Source organism: Palaemon carinicauda, chromosome 35, assembly GCF_036898095.1.
Source record: "Palaemon carinicauda isolate YSFRI2023 chromosome 35, ASM3689809v2, whole genome shotgun sequence".
Taxonomy (NCBI): domain Eukaryota; kingdom Metazoa; phylum Arthropoda; class Malacostraca; order Decapoda; family Palaemonidae; genus Palaemon; species Palaemon carinicauda.
Genome location: NC_090759.1, coordinates 14,809,482 through 14,825,191, shown reverse-complemented (window position 1 = coordinate 14,825,191; position 15,710 = coordinate 14,809,482). Strand labels below are relative to the sequence as shown.

The following is a 15,710-nucleotide window of genomic DNA, read 5'->3' as shown; positions in this document are numbered from 1 at the left end:
AATAAGACCAATACCAAACGGTACACCAGTTAATCAGTACAGCTTATGTTATAATAGCGAATCTCCATAGAGATCGCTTTCCGGACAAGAGACTGTACGGTAATCACCGAACGCATCCAACCAAACCCAAGAGGGGATTGAGACGTATCTTTAATCTATTGTTGGGTGGGTACAGAGCATAAGTCCACTACGGAGTAGTAACACCGAACTGTGCACATGACAAGCATACATGCGTAGTTCAACTTGAAAGTCGTCTCAAGAACTTAGTTGGAGAATGCTGGAAACGTTCGTAACGGAGGTTTCTCCTTCTTAGGACAAAAAACGTTCGTACTTCTCCGTCTCCGATCGGTAAACTAGCACTTATATTAAATGTTCCCTACTAGGGAACAGATATGCTTATGAGAAGTTTCCAGCCAAAGCCTTTGTAGGAAACTAAGACTTCCGATCGGGGGAAAGGAAAAAATGCCTATAAGGAGGCAGAACGTAAATGCCGTATGTCTGGTTATATGAAAGTAGCCAAGTAACGTACTGAATAACCTGGTTTTAGTAAGGGATATAAATATACAACTTTATAGAACGGAGTTCTAATTGGAAGAGGTATATAGCCCTTATTGGCAGAAAGATCGCTTGCACGCATATATGTACTTGTCCATTTGCGCTAGCGCATGCGTATTCTCTGCCTCCGGGAAACGTTTGCAATGAATCCGGTTGCGGGAATAATGTATGTGCGACGAATCGCAATATTATTGCCGAAAGAATTTTGATCGTTGATTAACTGTAATATTTTCTTGAATGAGAGCGAACATGTTCTCAAACAAAATATAGTTATAGAGGCGATCATTTCCCATTTGGTTTACCCCTCTTCTTTATGTGAGGGGCTAGCCAGTGTTCATTACACAGAAACGGATGTCTGTTTACTTGTGGGCGGGGTTTGAAACGTTCATAAACATAATGAAAAGATGCCCACGCTGTTGCTATCGTTCTTTAACGTCAGCTAACAATGTTCCTTCGGGACTAATTGTTCGAAACAATAACCCTGTAAGGATAGAATAAAAAGTCTCAGAAGCCTATTGTGTAAAAAGGGAAGTCGTTATACCCAGGGTACAATGACGGGGAAGCTGCCTCCATCAAACGGTAGAACTGAGTTTAAGACAATAATCTCGCGAGTTTGTCTTGGCTAGAGTGCATGCTCCGGGAAGGCTTACGGCCTTCATGAAGTTTTAACAACCACCATTGAAGTTTTATAAAAACTTCTCAGGAACGAGTCTCCCGAAAAAGGGTGAAGTCTCGTACGTGGGGGTTTGCTTCATGAACGCTTACCCAAAGGGGTTGCCATCGAACGCTTTCTCGATAGTGAGAAAACTACCGTCTAGATCAGGCAAGGCCTGCCAGGGGAAATGAACTACAATGTAAAGAATTTTTCATTCCCCGCTCATTTCCATCTGCTAACCAAACCACTCGAAGTGGGAAGGTGGAGGAAAGATGACGGTGGTTCGTTCAAAAACGCAAGGATCAGTGCTGGCGAAACCAGACTAGCTGATATAGTAATCAGCTGGGAGTGTAGAGTGACGTATCAAGTCACACCTTTGGAAGACCCATCGCGTAGAGGGGGGGTGGGGTCGACCATAGAGTCTGGATCGCGGAAACAGAGATTCGGATAAGAACCTAGGGGTTCAGAATCTATTTGTGAATTCCTTTCTCACGACCTTAAGGGATGTTGTGCCGAGAACCCACAGGAATTCTGTCTCTGATTCATGATGGAATTATCAGGAATCGTGTTACGTGACCAGGACCCAAAGGAACTGTGTCATAGTTACCTGTAGAGATTCGTAAACCCTTAGGCAGCAGGCATCCCTCTGTCATGAGAGTGAAACTCTTGATGACGATGGGCGCGCCGAACAATTCACGGGACGAGAGATCGAAAACTCTGTCATGAGAGCAAACCTCTTGTGCACTCGTGAACACTTCGCCCAACGAGAGTCTGAAAAACTTTGTCATAAGAGTGGTTCGCGTACTTCAACTGATTGCGTGCGCCTCGTTGTTCATGTGCGCGGCAATATGGTCGTGCGCTCCAAGCAGATTGTGTGCGCCAATATGGTCATGCGTGCGCGCCAATATGGTCGTGCGCGCCAGATCGGCCGTGCACGCCACATCGGTTGTGAACGCCAAATTGGACGTGTGCGCCAATTTGGTCGTGCACGCTAATCCAGTTGTGCACGCTAATCCAGTTGTGCGCGCCAAACTGGCCGTGCGTGCCAATTTGGTCGTGCACCCCCCATCGTCCATGCGCGCCAGTTTGCGCGCGAGAGCTCTCAGTGTGGCGAGAGTACTCACTACTACGTTCACGATAGCCTGCGTTGTGTGAGCGCGAACGGTCAACACAATGAGAGTCCGCAAACTCTGTCATATAAGTAGGGCTATGATCACGAGAACCCAAAAGGTTCAGCGTGAACTACGTTGTGAGACCCCGAAGGATCAGCGCAAACGAGAAACGCAAGTTTCTCTGTCACGAGACCCCGAAGGATTAGCGTGATTAATGGCATGAGAGACCATAGGCCTAACGTAGCCTGTGTCAAGGCCTTGGCTTGTGTTGCGAGACCCCGAAGGGTCAGCGCAACGAGAAACTGAAGTTTCCGTCACTAAACACCGAAGTGTCGGAGTGACTACAGTTACGAGAGCCCAAGGTTCTGGGTAACTAATGTTACGAGTCCCCAAAGGGTCAGCGTAACGAGAAACCGAAGTTTCCCTGTCACAAAACACCGAATTGTCAGTGACTAAAGTTACGAGAGCCCAAGAGTTCAACGTAACTAATGTTGCAAGACCCAGAAGGGTTAGCGTAACGAGAAACCGAAGTTTCCCTGTCACAAAACACTGTGTCAGAGTGACTACAGTTACGAGAGCCCAAGGGTTCAGCATCACTGATGTTACGAGATCCCTAAGGATCAGCGTAACGAGGAACCGAGGTTCCTCTGTCACGAGACCCAGAAAGGTCAGCGTGATTGATGGCACAAGTTCCCGAAGGGTCAGCGTAACGGGAAACCGAAGTTTCCGTCACAAAACACCGAAGTGTCCGAGTGACTAAAGTTACGAGAGCCCAAGGGGTCAGCGTAACTAATGTTACGAGATCCCTAAGGATCAGCGTAACGAGGAACCGAGGTTCCTCTGTCACAAGACCCCGAAAGGTCAGCGTGATTGATGGCACAAGTTCCCGAAGGCTCAAGGCTACCATCGTTACGAGAGCCCGAAGGTTCAGCGTAACTGAAACCCAAAGGTTTCGAGCTGAGTCTCCGCTCCCCAAGGACTCCTACTGTCATGAAAATCCCCAGGATCAACATGAAGAGAGCCCGAAGGGTCAGCGTAACTGAAACAAGAAGGTTTCGAGCGGAGTCTCCGCTCCCAAAGGACTCCTACTGTCATGAAAACCCCCAGGATCAACATGACGAGAGCCCGAAGGCTCAACGATCACGCCAGCCCAAAGGGTGATCGTAACGAGACCCCGAAGGATCAAGGGGAACCAGCAGGTTCAAAGATAACACTTCCGCATAAGAGGTTTTTTTCTCCCAAAGGAGAATGTCGCTTAAGATAGGGCTCTAGCTCTGCCTCTGAAGGAGAACCAAAAGCGTAACAGGGGACCGCCCATGCCCAGAGGCAGTCTTCTCTCGAGAACGAGGATAACCTGCTTCGGAGAAAGCTCTGCCACTGCCCCTGGTGGGTCAGCAAACTCCTACAAGTTAATTCTCGCGAACGAGAGGGAAGTTCTCCCAAAGGAGATCGCCTAAGACAAGCTTTCTCCCAGCTCTATGGGAATAAAGCATAGGCGTAAAATATATCTCTCGCGAATGAGAATGAAGTCCTCCCATAGAAGGACATTGGCTAAGACAAGCTTTCTCCCAGCTCTATGGGAATAAAGCGTAGGTGTAAACTATCTCGCGAACGAGAGTGAAGTCCTCCCAAAGGAGGACATTGCCAAAGACAAGCTTTCTCCCAGCTCTATGGGAAAAAAGCGTAGGCTTCATAATATCTCTCTCGCGAACGAGAGTGAAGTCCTCCCGAAGAAGGACATCTCCTAAGACAAGCTTTCTCCCCACTCTATGGAAAAAAAAGCGTAGGCATAAGAAACTCTCTCTCGCGAATGATTGAGAAATCCTCCCCAAGGAGGACATCGCCTAAGGCAAGCTTTCTTCCAGCTCTATGGGAAAAAAGCGTAGGCGTAAAAAAAAATCCCTCTCGCAAACGAGAGAGAAGTCCTCCCGGAAGAGGACATAGCCCAAGTAAAGCTTTCTCCCAGCTCTACGGGAAAAAAGCATAGGCGTAAACAAAAATCACTCTCTCGCGAGAGAGAGAGAGAAGTTCCCCTCGAAGGAGGAACATAAAGTTGAAGGTTGACAGCGAATGCTACCTTGTAATGAGGGCAGCTCACGAGCTACTACATGGAGCACAGGATAACGAACAGGGCGTCCGTAGCACTCGGCCTTGCGTTCTATGTCGCTGCTACCTGTGAAAAAAAAAAAAAGTTGCTATCAGTTAAAATTCATGCTCCGTTGCACAAAATACACTATTCAGGGAATAAATCACCTTCCTTATAAGATAATTCCTTGAAAGGGAGCTGAACTGTTATACACTTTAATTCAGTAATGAAACAAAAACACGGCAGTGTTGAGAACCTGCCGACCATAAGTCGGCAATGACAACTCCCTACGGCGGAGGCAGTCGGATACGTTGTCAACAGCAATTAAAGTTACAAGTATTTAATAACGTATATTTCCATTTATACATATATACACTCATATATAAGATAAATGAAAAAAAAAAAAAAAACAATCAAGGCAAGTCTTTGCGGGAGAGAAGGGCAGCATGTCCGTCCTCTACCGAGCCATAAAGTAAAGAGGTTACTCAGCCGAGAGGTGTGAGTGAGCGGGGTAGCCAGTCTACCCACACCCCACCCGCTAACTAGCGGATGGGGTAGTTATCCCTCACTAAAATTATCATGGCTCGTCTTTCAGCTGCGCCGAAAGTATACCCTATAAATAGCGGAGGGTTTATATCTACATCGGAACAAACCTCGTTTAGGGAGCCTTCATGTAGGAATAAACAATATAAGTACAAAGTAAGGTTATCATAATGATGTTATCTTGAATTTTTTAAGAAAAATAGCAAATATTTATAGCAAATCTTTGGGAGCTCATAACTCAAAAACATACTAATTCACACTTTGGTATATTTTTCTAACTTATTTATTGTTCGATTTTAGGGAAAGATACCATTGAAAAGAGGAATAAAAATCCCACAATTTTATGTACCACAATTTTGATTTTACTTTTACTTTTTTTTCATGATTATTCTATGTCTAGACAAAGAAAATTAAGACAAATTTCATTAAAAAAAAGGAACACGTAAATCGAAAATCTGTTACACAGAATTATTTGATTTATAAAGAAATTTTGATGGTATGATTCTCAATACAATTGGTGTCATATTAGTGGAGAATTATATACCTAAAATGTTTATAAAAATCATGATTTTTGTTAATAAATCAAAAAGGTTTTGATCAAATGACTAGAAATTTTTATGATGAAGGTATTTTTTATGTATAAAACATATATAGAAATTGTGTATTTTGAATCATTAAAAAAAAAAATGGCGGATATAGCAGACGGTTCTCTTAACATTCGAATGGCGGTAGATCAATCCCCACTTGGGACTGTGAGTTTAATCTGTTTACTGGGGAGGCTACTACTGTGCTTGGGCACACCCGAGGGGGGTTGGGCTTGCCCAGCTGATGTTCTGGTGAGCATCTATGCTGATGAAACGAACTGAAACCAGACACCTTTAACCTTTAAATATAAGGCATTTGGCAGCAATTTGGGAGGACAGAAATAGAAAAAGACCAGTCACACCTCTTCTAGATCTCTTCCACCACTCATCTAACCAGGAATAGCTAGCACCACACATTCTACCAAATGAATGTTTTACAGGAAACACACAAAATATGGGGGTCAAGTTTAACATAAGACATATATTTCAAACATACTCTCAAATTCACTTCAGCATCTCTGACTAGATCTACCATAAGAAAACTTGTGTATCACTATACAAACTAAAAAAAACACAATCACCAGAAAAAAAGAAAGCACCGGTAAACAATGAAAAATGCTTCCTGAATCTTCCAGCTCAGTCATTGCAAAGAAAAATTCAAACATGCTAAGGTTAAAAGTCACTCATGAATGGCAGAGGCAAGGGACAATGGCAATGCCCTAGAGACTGACCATATTAAATATGATCAGTACCAAAAAACCCTTTCCACCCAAGGTAGAGCAAACACTCCTTCCTTAGCTCACAAGGATGGTGAGGTTGCAGACACTACAAGAAACTATCGGGCTTGAATGGGTTCCAAACTCAAGTCCGGCAGATCACCAGGTAGGGATGTTTGCAATAGGCCATCATAAAGCCTGAAAACGCCAAAGAAAGAACTGATTGTAGCTGTAATAAGTCCCGAGGTACTCCCCACATCTGCACCAGGTCCATACCTCTCAAATCTTTTCAAGCTTCAGCTTTTCTGGCTTTTTTTCAAAAAGATATCCAAATGAAAAATGTAGAGTTTGCATCTTCCTCAGAACAAATAAAGTATGATTGAAAATGGAAAATCTGACAAATCTTGCTCAAAAACACAAGCTTGGGACTAATGGATAGAGCTGATGATAAGGCAGCAGAATTATGAAATATGAAGAAATGTCCAAGAGTCCAAGTGGCTTTAGAATTGTAAGTGTGTGCACAGGTATAACCAATTCAGAGGGAGACATCCACTATTATTACTAATAACCTAAATAACTAAAAAAAAACCATATGCTGGAGGAGGGCAAACAATGACTACAAAGCAAAAGGCGACAATAAAATTGAACAAAACAAAGAATCTTCTAAGTATACGCACACCTAGGTTATTGCCATTAACTGCCAGATTGTCTTGATACTTACTAAAAGCCAAAGCCTATTGAAAGGAAAAAAACAGGAACTAAAATTTGAGTCAACGTCGGTTATTAAACCAAGCTTCGAGAGAGAAGCGCTATGGACATCAGATGAGAATAGAAATATAATTTACATTAAAAGATAAAAATACTTTTTTTTATTAAAACTCTGTAATTATGATCAAATTACTTGAGTCAGGGGCTGTACACATTGTGGGGTTCTTATAAACAAGAGGCAGTCTTCACAAAAGCTCAGCAATCATGGAAATGTGTTTATGATCACTGGCAAGTAGGAATCAGATTGACAGCAGATTGCTTCAGGCCACCCTATATACACAAAGTAAAAACACGTTGGATTTTTCATGACAAAAAATGGGAAATATAAGTAATGTGTGAAACAAACCTAGTTATAAACAAAGAATTATGTTATTTTTATTAGTAAAATAAATTTTTGAATATACTTACCCGATAATCATGTAGCTGTCAACTCCGTTGCCCGACAGAATTCTATGGAGGGATACGCCAGCTATCACAATACTAGAAGGGGGTGTACTTACCAGCGCCACCTGTGGCCAGGTACTATAGTACTTCTTGTTGACACCTCCTCAATTTTTCCTCGGTCCACTGGTTCTCTATGGGGAGGAAGGGAGGGTCAATTAAATCATGATTATCGGGTAAGTATATTCAAAAATTTATTTTACTAATAAAAATAACATTTTTCAATATTAAACTTACCCGATAATCATGTAGCTGATTCACACCCAGGGGGGTGGGTGAAAACCAGTGTACAAGATTAAAGGATAGCTAAGTATCCCATATTTCATATAACAGTTATCTCAAATAACAATGAAATAATAAGTACCTGGTAAGGAAGTCGAATTGAACCGTTACTCTGCCTCTTTTTTAAGTTCGTCTTCCTTACTGAGCGCAGCGTTCCTCTTGGAGGCTGAATCAACCCAAAGGTGCTAAAGTATATAGGGCTGCAACCCCTACTAAAGGACCTCTACACAACCTCTAACCCAGGCGCTTCTCAAGAATGAATTGACCACCCGCCAAATCAAAAGGATGCGGAAGGCTTCTTAGCCTACCGTAACAACCATAAAAAACAACAATACAAGCATTCAAGAGAAAGGTTAAAAAAGGTTATGGGATTAAGGGAATGTAGTGGCTGAGCCCTCACCTACTACTGCACTCGCTGCTACGAATGGTCCCAGGGTGTAGCAGTTCTCGTAAAGAGACTGGACATCTTTAAGATAAAATGATGCAAACACTGACTTGCTCCTCCAATAGGTTGCATCCATTATGCTCTGCAGAGAACGGTTTTTATTAAAGGCCATCGAAGTAGCTACGGCTCTTACTTCGTGGGTCCTTACCTTCAGCAATGCAAGGTCTTCCTCCTTTAAGTGAGAATGGGCTTCTCTAATCAGAAGCCTTATATAATACGAAACCCCATTCTTGGACATGGGCCTCGAAGGTTTCTTGATGGCACACCATAAGGCTTCTGACTGTCCTCGAATAGGTTTAGACCTATTAAGATAATACTTGAGAGCTCTGACAGGGCAAAGAACTCTCTCTAGTTCGTTACCTACCATGTTGGAGAGGCTAGGTATTTCAAACGATCTAGGCCAAGGACGTGAAGGAAGTTCGTTCTTTGCTAGGAATCCGAGCTGAAAAGAACATGTTGCAGATTCGGTCGTGAAACCAATGTTCTTGCTGAAGGCATGAACCTCACTGACTCTCTTAGCTGTTGCAAGGCAGACGAGGAAAAGAGTCTTGAGGGTAAGGTCCTTGAAGGAAGCTGACTGGAGAGGTTCGAACCTAGGTGACATAAGGAACCTTAAGACTACGTCTAGGTTCCAGCCTGGAGTGGATAGACGACGCTCTTTAGAAGTCTCAAAAGACTTAAGGATGTCTTGAAGGTCCTTGTTGGAAGAAAGGTCCAAACCTCTGTGGCGGAGAACTGAAGCCAACATACTCCTGTACCCTTTAATCGTAGGGGCTGAAAGGGATCTCTCATTCCTAAGATGTAATAGGAAGTCAGCTATTTGGGTCACAGAGGTATTGGTAGAGGATACTGAATTGGCTCTACACCAGCTCCGGAAGACTTCCCACTTAGATTGGTAGACTCTACGAGTGGAAACCCTTCTAGCTCTGGCAATCGCACTGGCTGCCTCCTTCGAAAAGCCTCTAGCTCTAGCGAATCTTTCGACAGTCTGAAGGCAGTCAGCCGAAGAGCGTGGAGGTTTGGATGTAACCTGTCTACGTGAGGTTGACGTAGAAGGTCCACTCTTAGAGGTAGAGTCCTGGGGATGTCGACTAGCCATTGAAGTACCTCTGTGAACCATTCTCTTGCAGGCCAAAGGGGAGCAACCAGCGTCAGCCGTGTCCCTTCGTGCGAGATGAATTTCTGCAGGACTTTGTTGATTATCTTGAACGGTGGGAATGCGTAAAGGTCGAGATGGGACCAGTTCAGCAGAAAAGCATCCACATGAACTGCTGCAGGGTCTGGAACTGGGGAACAGTACAGCGGAAGTCTCTTGGTCATGGAGGTGGCAAACAGATCTATGGTAGGTTGACCCCACAAGGTCCAAAGTCTGTTGCACACACTCTTGTGGAGGGTCCATTCCGTGGGAATGACCTGATTCCTTCTGCTTAGGCGATCTGCTGAGACGTTCATATTGCCCTGAATGAACCTCGTGACCAAAGTGAGGTTTTGACTTCTTGACCAAATGAGGAGGTCCCTTGCGATCTCGTATAGGCTCCTCGAATGGGTCCCTCCTTGCTTGGAGATGTAAGCCAAGGCTGTGGTGTTGTCTGAGTTCACCTCCACCACTTTGCCTAGCAGGAGGGACTTGAAGTTCAGCAAGGCTAAATGAACTGCTAGTAGCTCCTTGCAGTTGATGTGGAGCGTTCCCTGTTCTTCGTTCCACGTTCCCGAGCATTCCCGTCCGTTCAAGGTCGCACCCCAGCCCGAGTCCGATGCATCTGAGAAGAGATGAAGATTGGGGGTCTGAATAGCCAACGATAGGCCCTCCCTGAGAAGGAGATTGGTCTTCCACCACAAGAGTGGTCTTCATCTCTTTGGTGACTGGGATAGAGACTGCTTCGAGAGTCAAACCCTTGTCCTAATGAGCTGCAAGATGGAATTGAAGAGGGCGGAGGTGGAGTCTCCCTAGTTCGACGAACAGGGCCAGTGATGAAAGGGTCCCTGTGAGACTCATCCACTGTCTCACCGTGCAACTGCTCCTCTTCAGCATGCTCATGATGCAATCTAGGGCTTGGCTTATCCTTGGGGCCGATGGAAAAGCCCGAAAATCCTGACTCCGAATCTCCATTCCCAGGTACACAATGGATTGGGAGGGAATGAGCTGAGACTTTTCTATGTTGACTAATAGACCCAGTTCTCTGATTAAGTCCAAAGTCCAGTTGAGACTCTCCAGACAGCGACGACTCGTGGAGGCTCTCAACAGCCAGTCGTCTAAGTAGAGGGAGGCTCTGATGTCCGATAAGTGGAGGAATTTTGCTATATTCCTCATCAGATGCGTGAACACCATAGGAGCTGTGCTTAGGCCAAAACACAGGGCTTGGAATTGGTAGACAACCTTTCCAAAAACGAATCTCAGGAAAGGTTGGGAGTCTGGATGAATAGGAACGTGAAAGTAGGCATCTTTCAAGTCCAACGAGACCATCCAGTCCTCCTGCCTGACCGCTGCTAGGACCGACTTCGTCGTCTCCATCGTGAACGTCTGCTTGGTGACATACGCATTGAGCGCGCTGACGTCCAGCACCGGTCTCCAACCTCCTGTCTTCTTGGCCACCAGAAAGAGACGGTTGTAGAAGCCCGGGGATTGATGGTCCCGGACTATAACCACTGCCTTCTTCTGCACAAGTAGCGATACCTCCTGGTGCAACGCTAGCCTCTTGTCCTCTTCTTTGTAGTTGGGAGAGAGGTTGATGGGAGATGTGGTCAGAGGGGGTTTGAGGCAGAATGGAATCCTGTAACCCTCCCTCAGCCAACTGACAGACTGTGCGTATGCACCTCTCTTTTCCCAGGCTTGCCAGAAGCTCTTGAGTCTGGCTCCTACTGCTGTCTGGAGATGCGGAGAGTCAGTTTTTTCCTTTAGAGGCCTTGGAACCTTTCCTAGACTTGCTCCTGGAAGAGTCTGGACGGGAGCTTCCTCGGCTGGGGGCTCTACCACGAAAGGGCGGTATGAACCTCGTAGCAGGAGTATCAGCTACTGGGGTGCGATAAGTCCTAGGGACTGAGGTAGCAACCTTAGTCTTACGAGCCGATGAGGCTACAAGATCATGTGTGTCCTTTTGTATCAGGGCAGCAGACAATTCCTTAACCAGCTCTTCGGGGAAGAGGAACTTCGAGAGCGGAGCGAAAAGGAGTTGAGACCTTTGACAAGGTGTAATGCTGGAGGAAAGGAAGGAACAAAGCTGTTCCCTTTTCTTAAGAACCCCTGATACAAACAACGACGCAAGCTCGCCAGATCCATCCCTAATGGCCTTATCCATGCAGGACATCAGTAGCATGGCAGAATCCTTGTCCGCAGGGGAGGTCTTCTTGCTGAGGGCCCCCAGGCACCAGTCTAGGAAGTTGAACATCTCAAATGCTCTAAAAACACCCTTCAGAAGGTGATCAAGGTCTGAGAAGGTCCAGCAAACCTTAGAGCGCCTCATTGCAGTTCTACGAGGCGAGTCTACCAGACTTGAGAAGTCAGCCTGGGCAGAGGCAGGTACTCCCAAGCCTGGTTCCTCTCCTGTGGCATACCAAACGCCCGCTTTAGAAGTGAGCTTAGTCGGAGGAAACATGAACGAAGTCTTGCCAAGGTGCTGCTTAGTCTGCAACCACTCCCCTAAGATCCTAAACGCTCTCTTAGAGGACCTTGCTAGGACTAGCTTAGTAAAGGTAGACTTAGCTGGCTGCATGCCCAGCGAAAACTCAGATGGTGGAGAGCGGGGAATAGCAGAGACAAAGTGGTCTGGGTATACCTCCCTAAACAGAGCCAAGACCTTACGAAAGTCAATAGAAGGCGGGGAAGACTTGGATTCATCCACGTCTGATGAGGGATCCAGGTGTGCCGCCTCATCATCAGACGCCTCATCACCAGAGTGTAGCGAAGAGATCGGAAAGGTATGCTGAACAGCAGAGTCAGTACGAGCTGGAACATCAATATTAGTGGTTTCCTCTTCAAGACTCTGTTGAGGGAACACCTGAGGCTCAGACTGCAAAGGCTGAACAAAAGCAGAAGCAGAAGGTAGGCGCATGGGTGGAGGAGGCTGACTCCTGGCATGAGTGGCTGAACTCAAGGGTTGAGCTTGCTGAGAGGTTGGCGGAAGCGGAGTAGTAAGTTCCTGTTCCTGTGGTGTGAGCGGAGAGCGATGAGATAGAGGCTGCGCAGAACAAAGTAAATGTCTCGCCAGTTGAGGCTCCTGAGGCGCAAGGCTAAGGTGTTGTGGTGCTTGCCTAGAGGAGGGTTGAGCTCGCTGCAGCGAGAGCTGAGGAGACTGACTCATGGTTGGGAGAGGTTGTTGTACCTCGACTGAGTGTTGCATCACTGGTGGAGCAGCAAGTGGAAGCGGAGGAAGAGGGGTATAAGCCTCCTGATCCCATTGCTGAGGTTGCCTTAAGGAAGGCGGAGGCTGAACACCACTGGGAACAGTAAACTCAGAACGTGGCTCAACATCGTACGCCTGGCAGGTGGTACTGCGGTCAGGCGGAGCGAGCGCAGGCGGAGCGAGCGCAGGCGGAGCAAGTGCAGGTGGAGGCGGAGGCGCAACCTTCTCAGCTCGACACTCACGCATCAAGACCGAAAGTTGTGACTGCATGGACTGCAGAAGAGACAACTTGGGGTCGGCAGACACTACGGTCTGCTGAGGCAAAGCCTGAACAGCAGAGATCTGTTGCGGCAGAACCTTACTCCTCTTGGGCGGAGTGCAGTCGACTGATGACTGTGGCGAGTCAGAGCTGAGCCAATGACTGCAGCCCGGTTGAGCGCTCGCGTACTGGACTCTGCGTTTGAGTGGTCTAGAGACCTGAGTCCAGCGTTTCTTCCCTGACAATTGATCAGCGGACGAGTAAAAGACGGGCTCAATCGTCTGCAGGTGGGAGTGACGGTCTCTGGAAGACACGCCCGCAACCACCGAGGATACTTCTGTGCGCCGATCAAGGCCTGCCGAACCCTTTTGCCCTTCGACATTGCTTCTCCCCTGGGCTTGGGAGCTTGCAAGAGGTCCCGGACTGGGAGGACGACTGGCGCGCACAGAAGTATCCTCACGCACCACACTGACACTGACACTAGCACTTGGCACTGCACTGACACTAGCACTCGTCACAGCACTGGCACTAATACCACCCACTGCACTCTTGACCTTAAGCTCCTTGACTTCGGCCATAAGAGACTTATGATCGCTAACCACTGACTCTACTTTATCGCCTAAGGCCTGAATAGCACGCAACACAACAGACATATCAGGCTGAGGGCAAATAGTAGGTTCGGGGGTAGCCACTACAGGGGTAGGAAAAGGTAGGGGATCATGAGGTGAGGAAAAAAGTGAAGAGTGAGAAGAACTCCTCCTAACTCTGCCTCTCTCTAACTTAGTTGAATATTTCAAAAGACGGACAAAATCAAGTTCCGAAAGTCCGGCGCATTCCTCACATCGATTTTCTAACTGACAGGGCCTGTCCCTACAGTCAGAACAAGCGGTGTGAGGATCTACCGAGGCCTTCGGAATACGCCTATTACAAGACCTACATCGTCTATGGGTGGGGGCTTGTGAAATGTCAGACATCTTGAATCCAAAGAGTTAGCCAAGTGGGGTTTCAAAATCAAGCAAAAGATCGTTAACCGTTAATCAGGACTATATAAAAGCTATCTAAGCTAATATAAGAAGGTTTCCAGTAAAGCGACAGCCGAAATCAAAGAGAAATACTTCACCAAAGTCGTGAAAATACTCCAAGAACATAAGCGTATCCCAGAACGTCTTGCCGGAAGCACGACAGAGGAAAAATTGAGGAGGTGTCAACAAGAAGTACTATAGTACCTGGCTACAGGTGGCGCTGGTAAGTACACCCCCTTCTAGTATTGTGATAGCTGGCGTATCCCTCCATAGAATTCTGTCGGGCAACGGAGTTGACAGCTACATGATTATCGGGTAAGTTTAATATTGAAAATTAATAGTTCACATAAGTTTCTATCAACATACCCTCTTCTGATTGAACTGAGGAACTCTGCATTGCTAGGATCTTCATAGGAACGCAAAGGTCCATTGTCTACAGTGAATCCAGTGCGCCACATTTTTAGTAAGACATCTCGCGGTTCTTCATCAGTTTTTGCGGCCGCTGGAATGACTGTAAACAGAAAGAACAATCTTTAATGCATACACATTATAATTAGCTGCACTAGCAACTCCTGATTACTCCCCAAAGTTAAAATGATAGTCAAGCTAAAATCATAGTGATTTTTATAGAAAAAAATAACAACACAATAATTCATGAAAAAGGTATGATATAAAATAAGATTAGAGGAAAAAACTAAGACCAGAAACATACTTAAGTAAACAAAAAACTAGGCATTAAAAGGAGTACATAATCACAGTTGTTACCTCATATCTAACAGTATACAGATATCACAAATTTTAAGTAATTTGTATTTTTCCTAACAGTACTTACCTCGAATTACTTTCTTAGGAGTATCTGGGATCTCCTTCCTAACCGACCAAGAATTTTGCGCAGTTCCCCCTATCTCCGTTTTCCCTTGTCGGGTCCCTCCGTGGCGGGTGGATACGTCCCCTGAGGCGACCCGGGGTCAGCACTCGTGGGTGCCCTACTAGGTCTTTGTCACCAGTAAGCATATGTGTACTACTTCGAACTCCTGTAAGGCACCCCGGGCAGGATGGGTGGGCAATAACCCGAAAGTAGTTTGAGGTAAGTACTGTTAGGAAAAATACAAATTACTTAAAATTTGTGATTTGTTCCAACACAGAGTACTTACCTCAAACTACTTTCTTAGGAGACTTACACTTTAGGAGGCGGGGGTGGACTTACAGGCCGGAAGACCCACCACTACCATCCCAAGACATGGGACCTAGATAGGCAGCTAGGTCCAGATGACACAAAGAACAGGGTAGGAGAGTCAGAGGAAGCACGCAAAAGTCTACCTGTTTGTGTAACTCGCCTTTATGCATAATCCGGACATGGGCTTCCACAACATTCATCTCTCACATGGGAGGAGGGAAGGAAAGAGACAAAGGGTAGCAAGGAAAGGGGAGTAAGGAGGAAACTTGTGTCGCTTGCAATTACTTCCCTCGGGCTACCCGGGGCTTTAGCCCTAAACCTGTTGAAGGGCGGAAATCACTGGTCCAATGGAGAAGGCGTCCAGGGACTTACTCGTGCAGTCTTTCAGGTAGTGGGCCGTAAAGGTGGACTGCCTGGACCATGTGCCTGCTCGCATGGTTTAGCCTACTGCCATGTTGCTGTCAAATGCCAAAGAAGTGCTAAGACCCCTAATATCATGGGGTCGCAGGGTACCCGGGATTGCAGACCCCTCACTGGCGTAAGCTCTCTTGATGACTTACCGAAGCTAGAAGGAGATTGTGTTCTTTGACACTGCCTTCTTTACTGGGCCTGAGGAGACAAACAGACTTTTGACGCCCGGCCGGAATCTGGCTGTCCTACTAAGGTATTTCCTGACTGTTCTCACTGGGCACAGGAGCAAGTCTTCCGGGTTGTCCGAGTGAGGG

General features: G+C 46.2%; 1 protein-coding gene across 1 annotated transcript in view; it reads right to left on the bottom strand.

Annotated features, from left to right (window-relative positions):
- The window catches only part of p47 (NSFL1 cofactor p47), a 191,748-nt gene that overhangs the window by 61,453 nt on the left and 114,585 nt on the right, over positions 1–15,710 (bottom strand). The window contains exon 5 of the mRNA XM_068358767.1: positions 14,175–14,319. Within this exon, the coding sequence (XP_068214868.1) occupies positions 14,175–14,319 (145 nt within the window). The remainder of the gene's footprint in view (positions 1–14,174; positions 14,320–15,710) is intronic.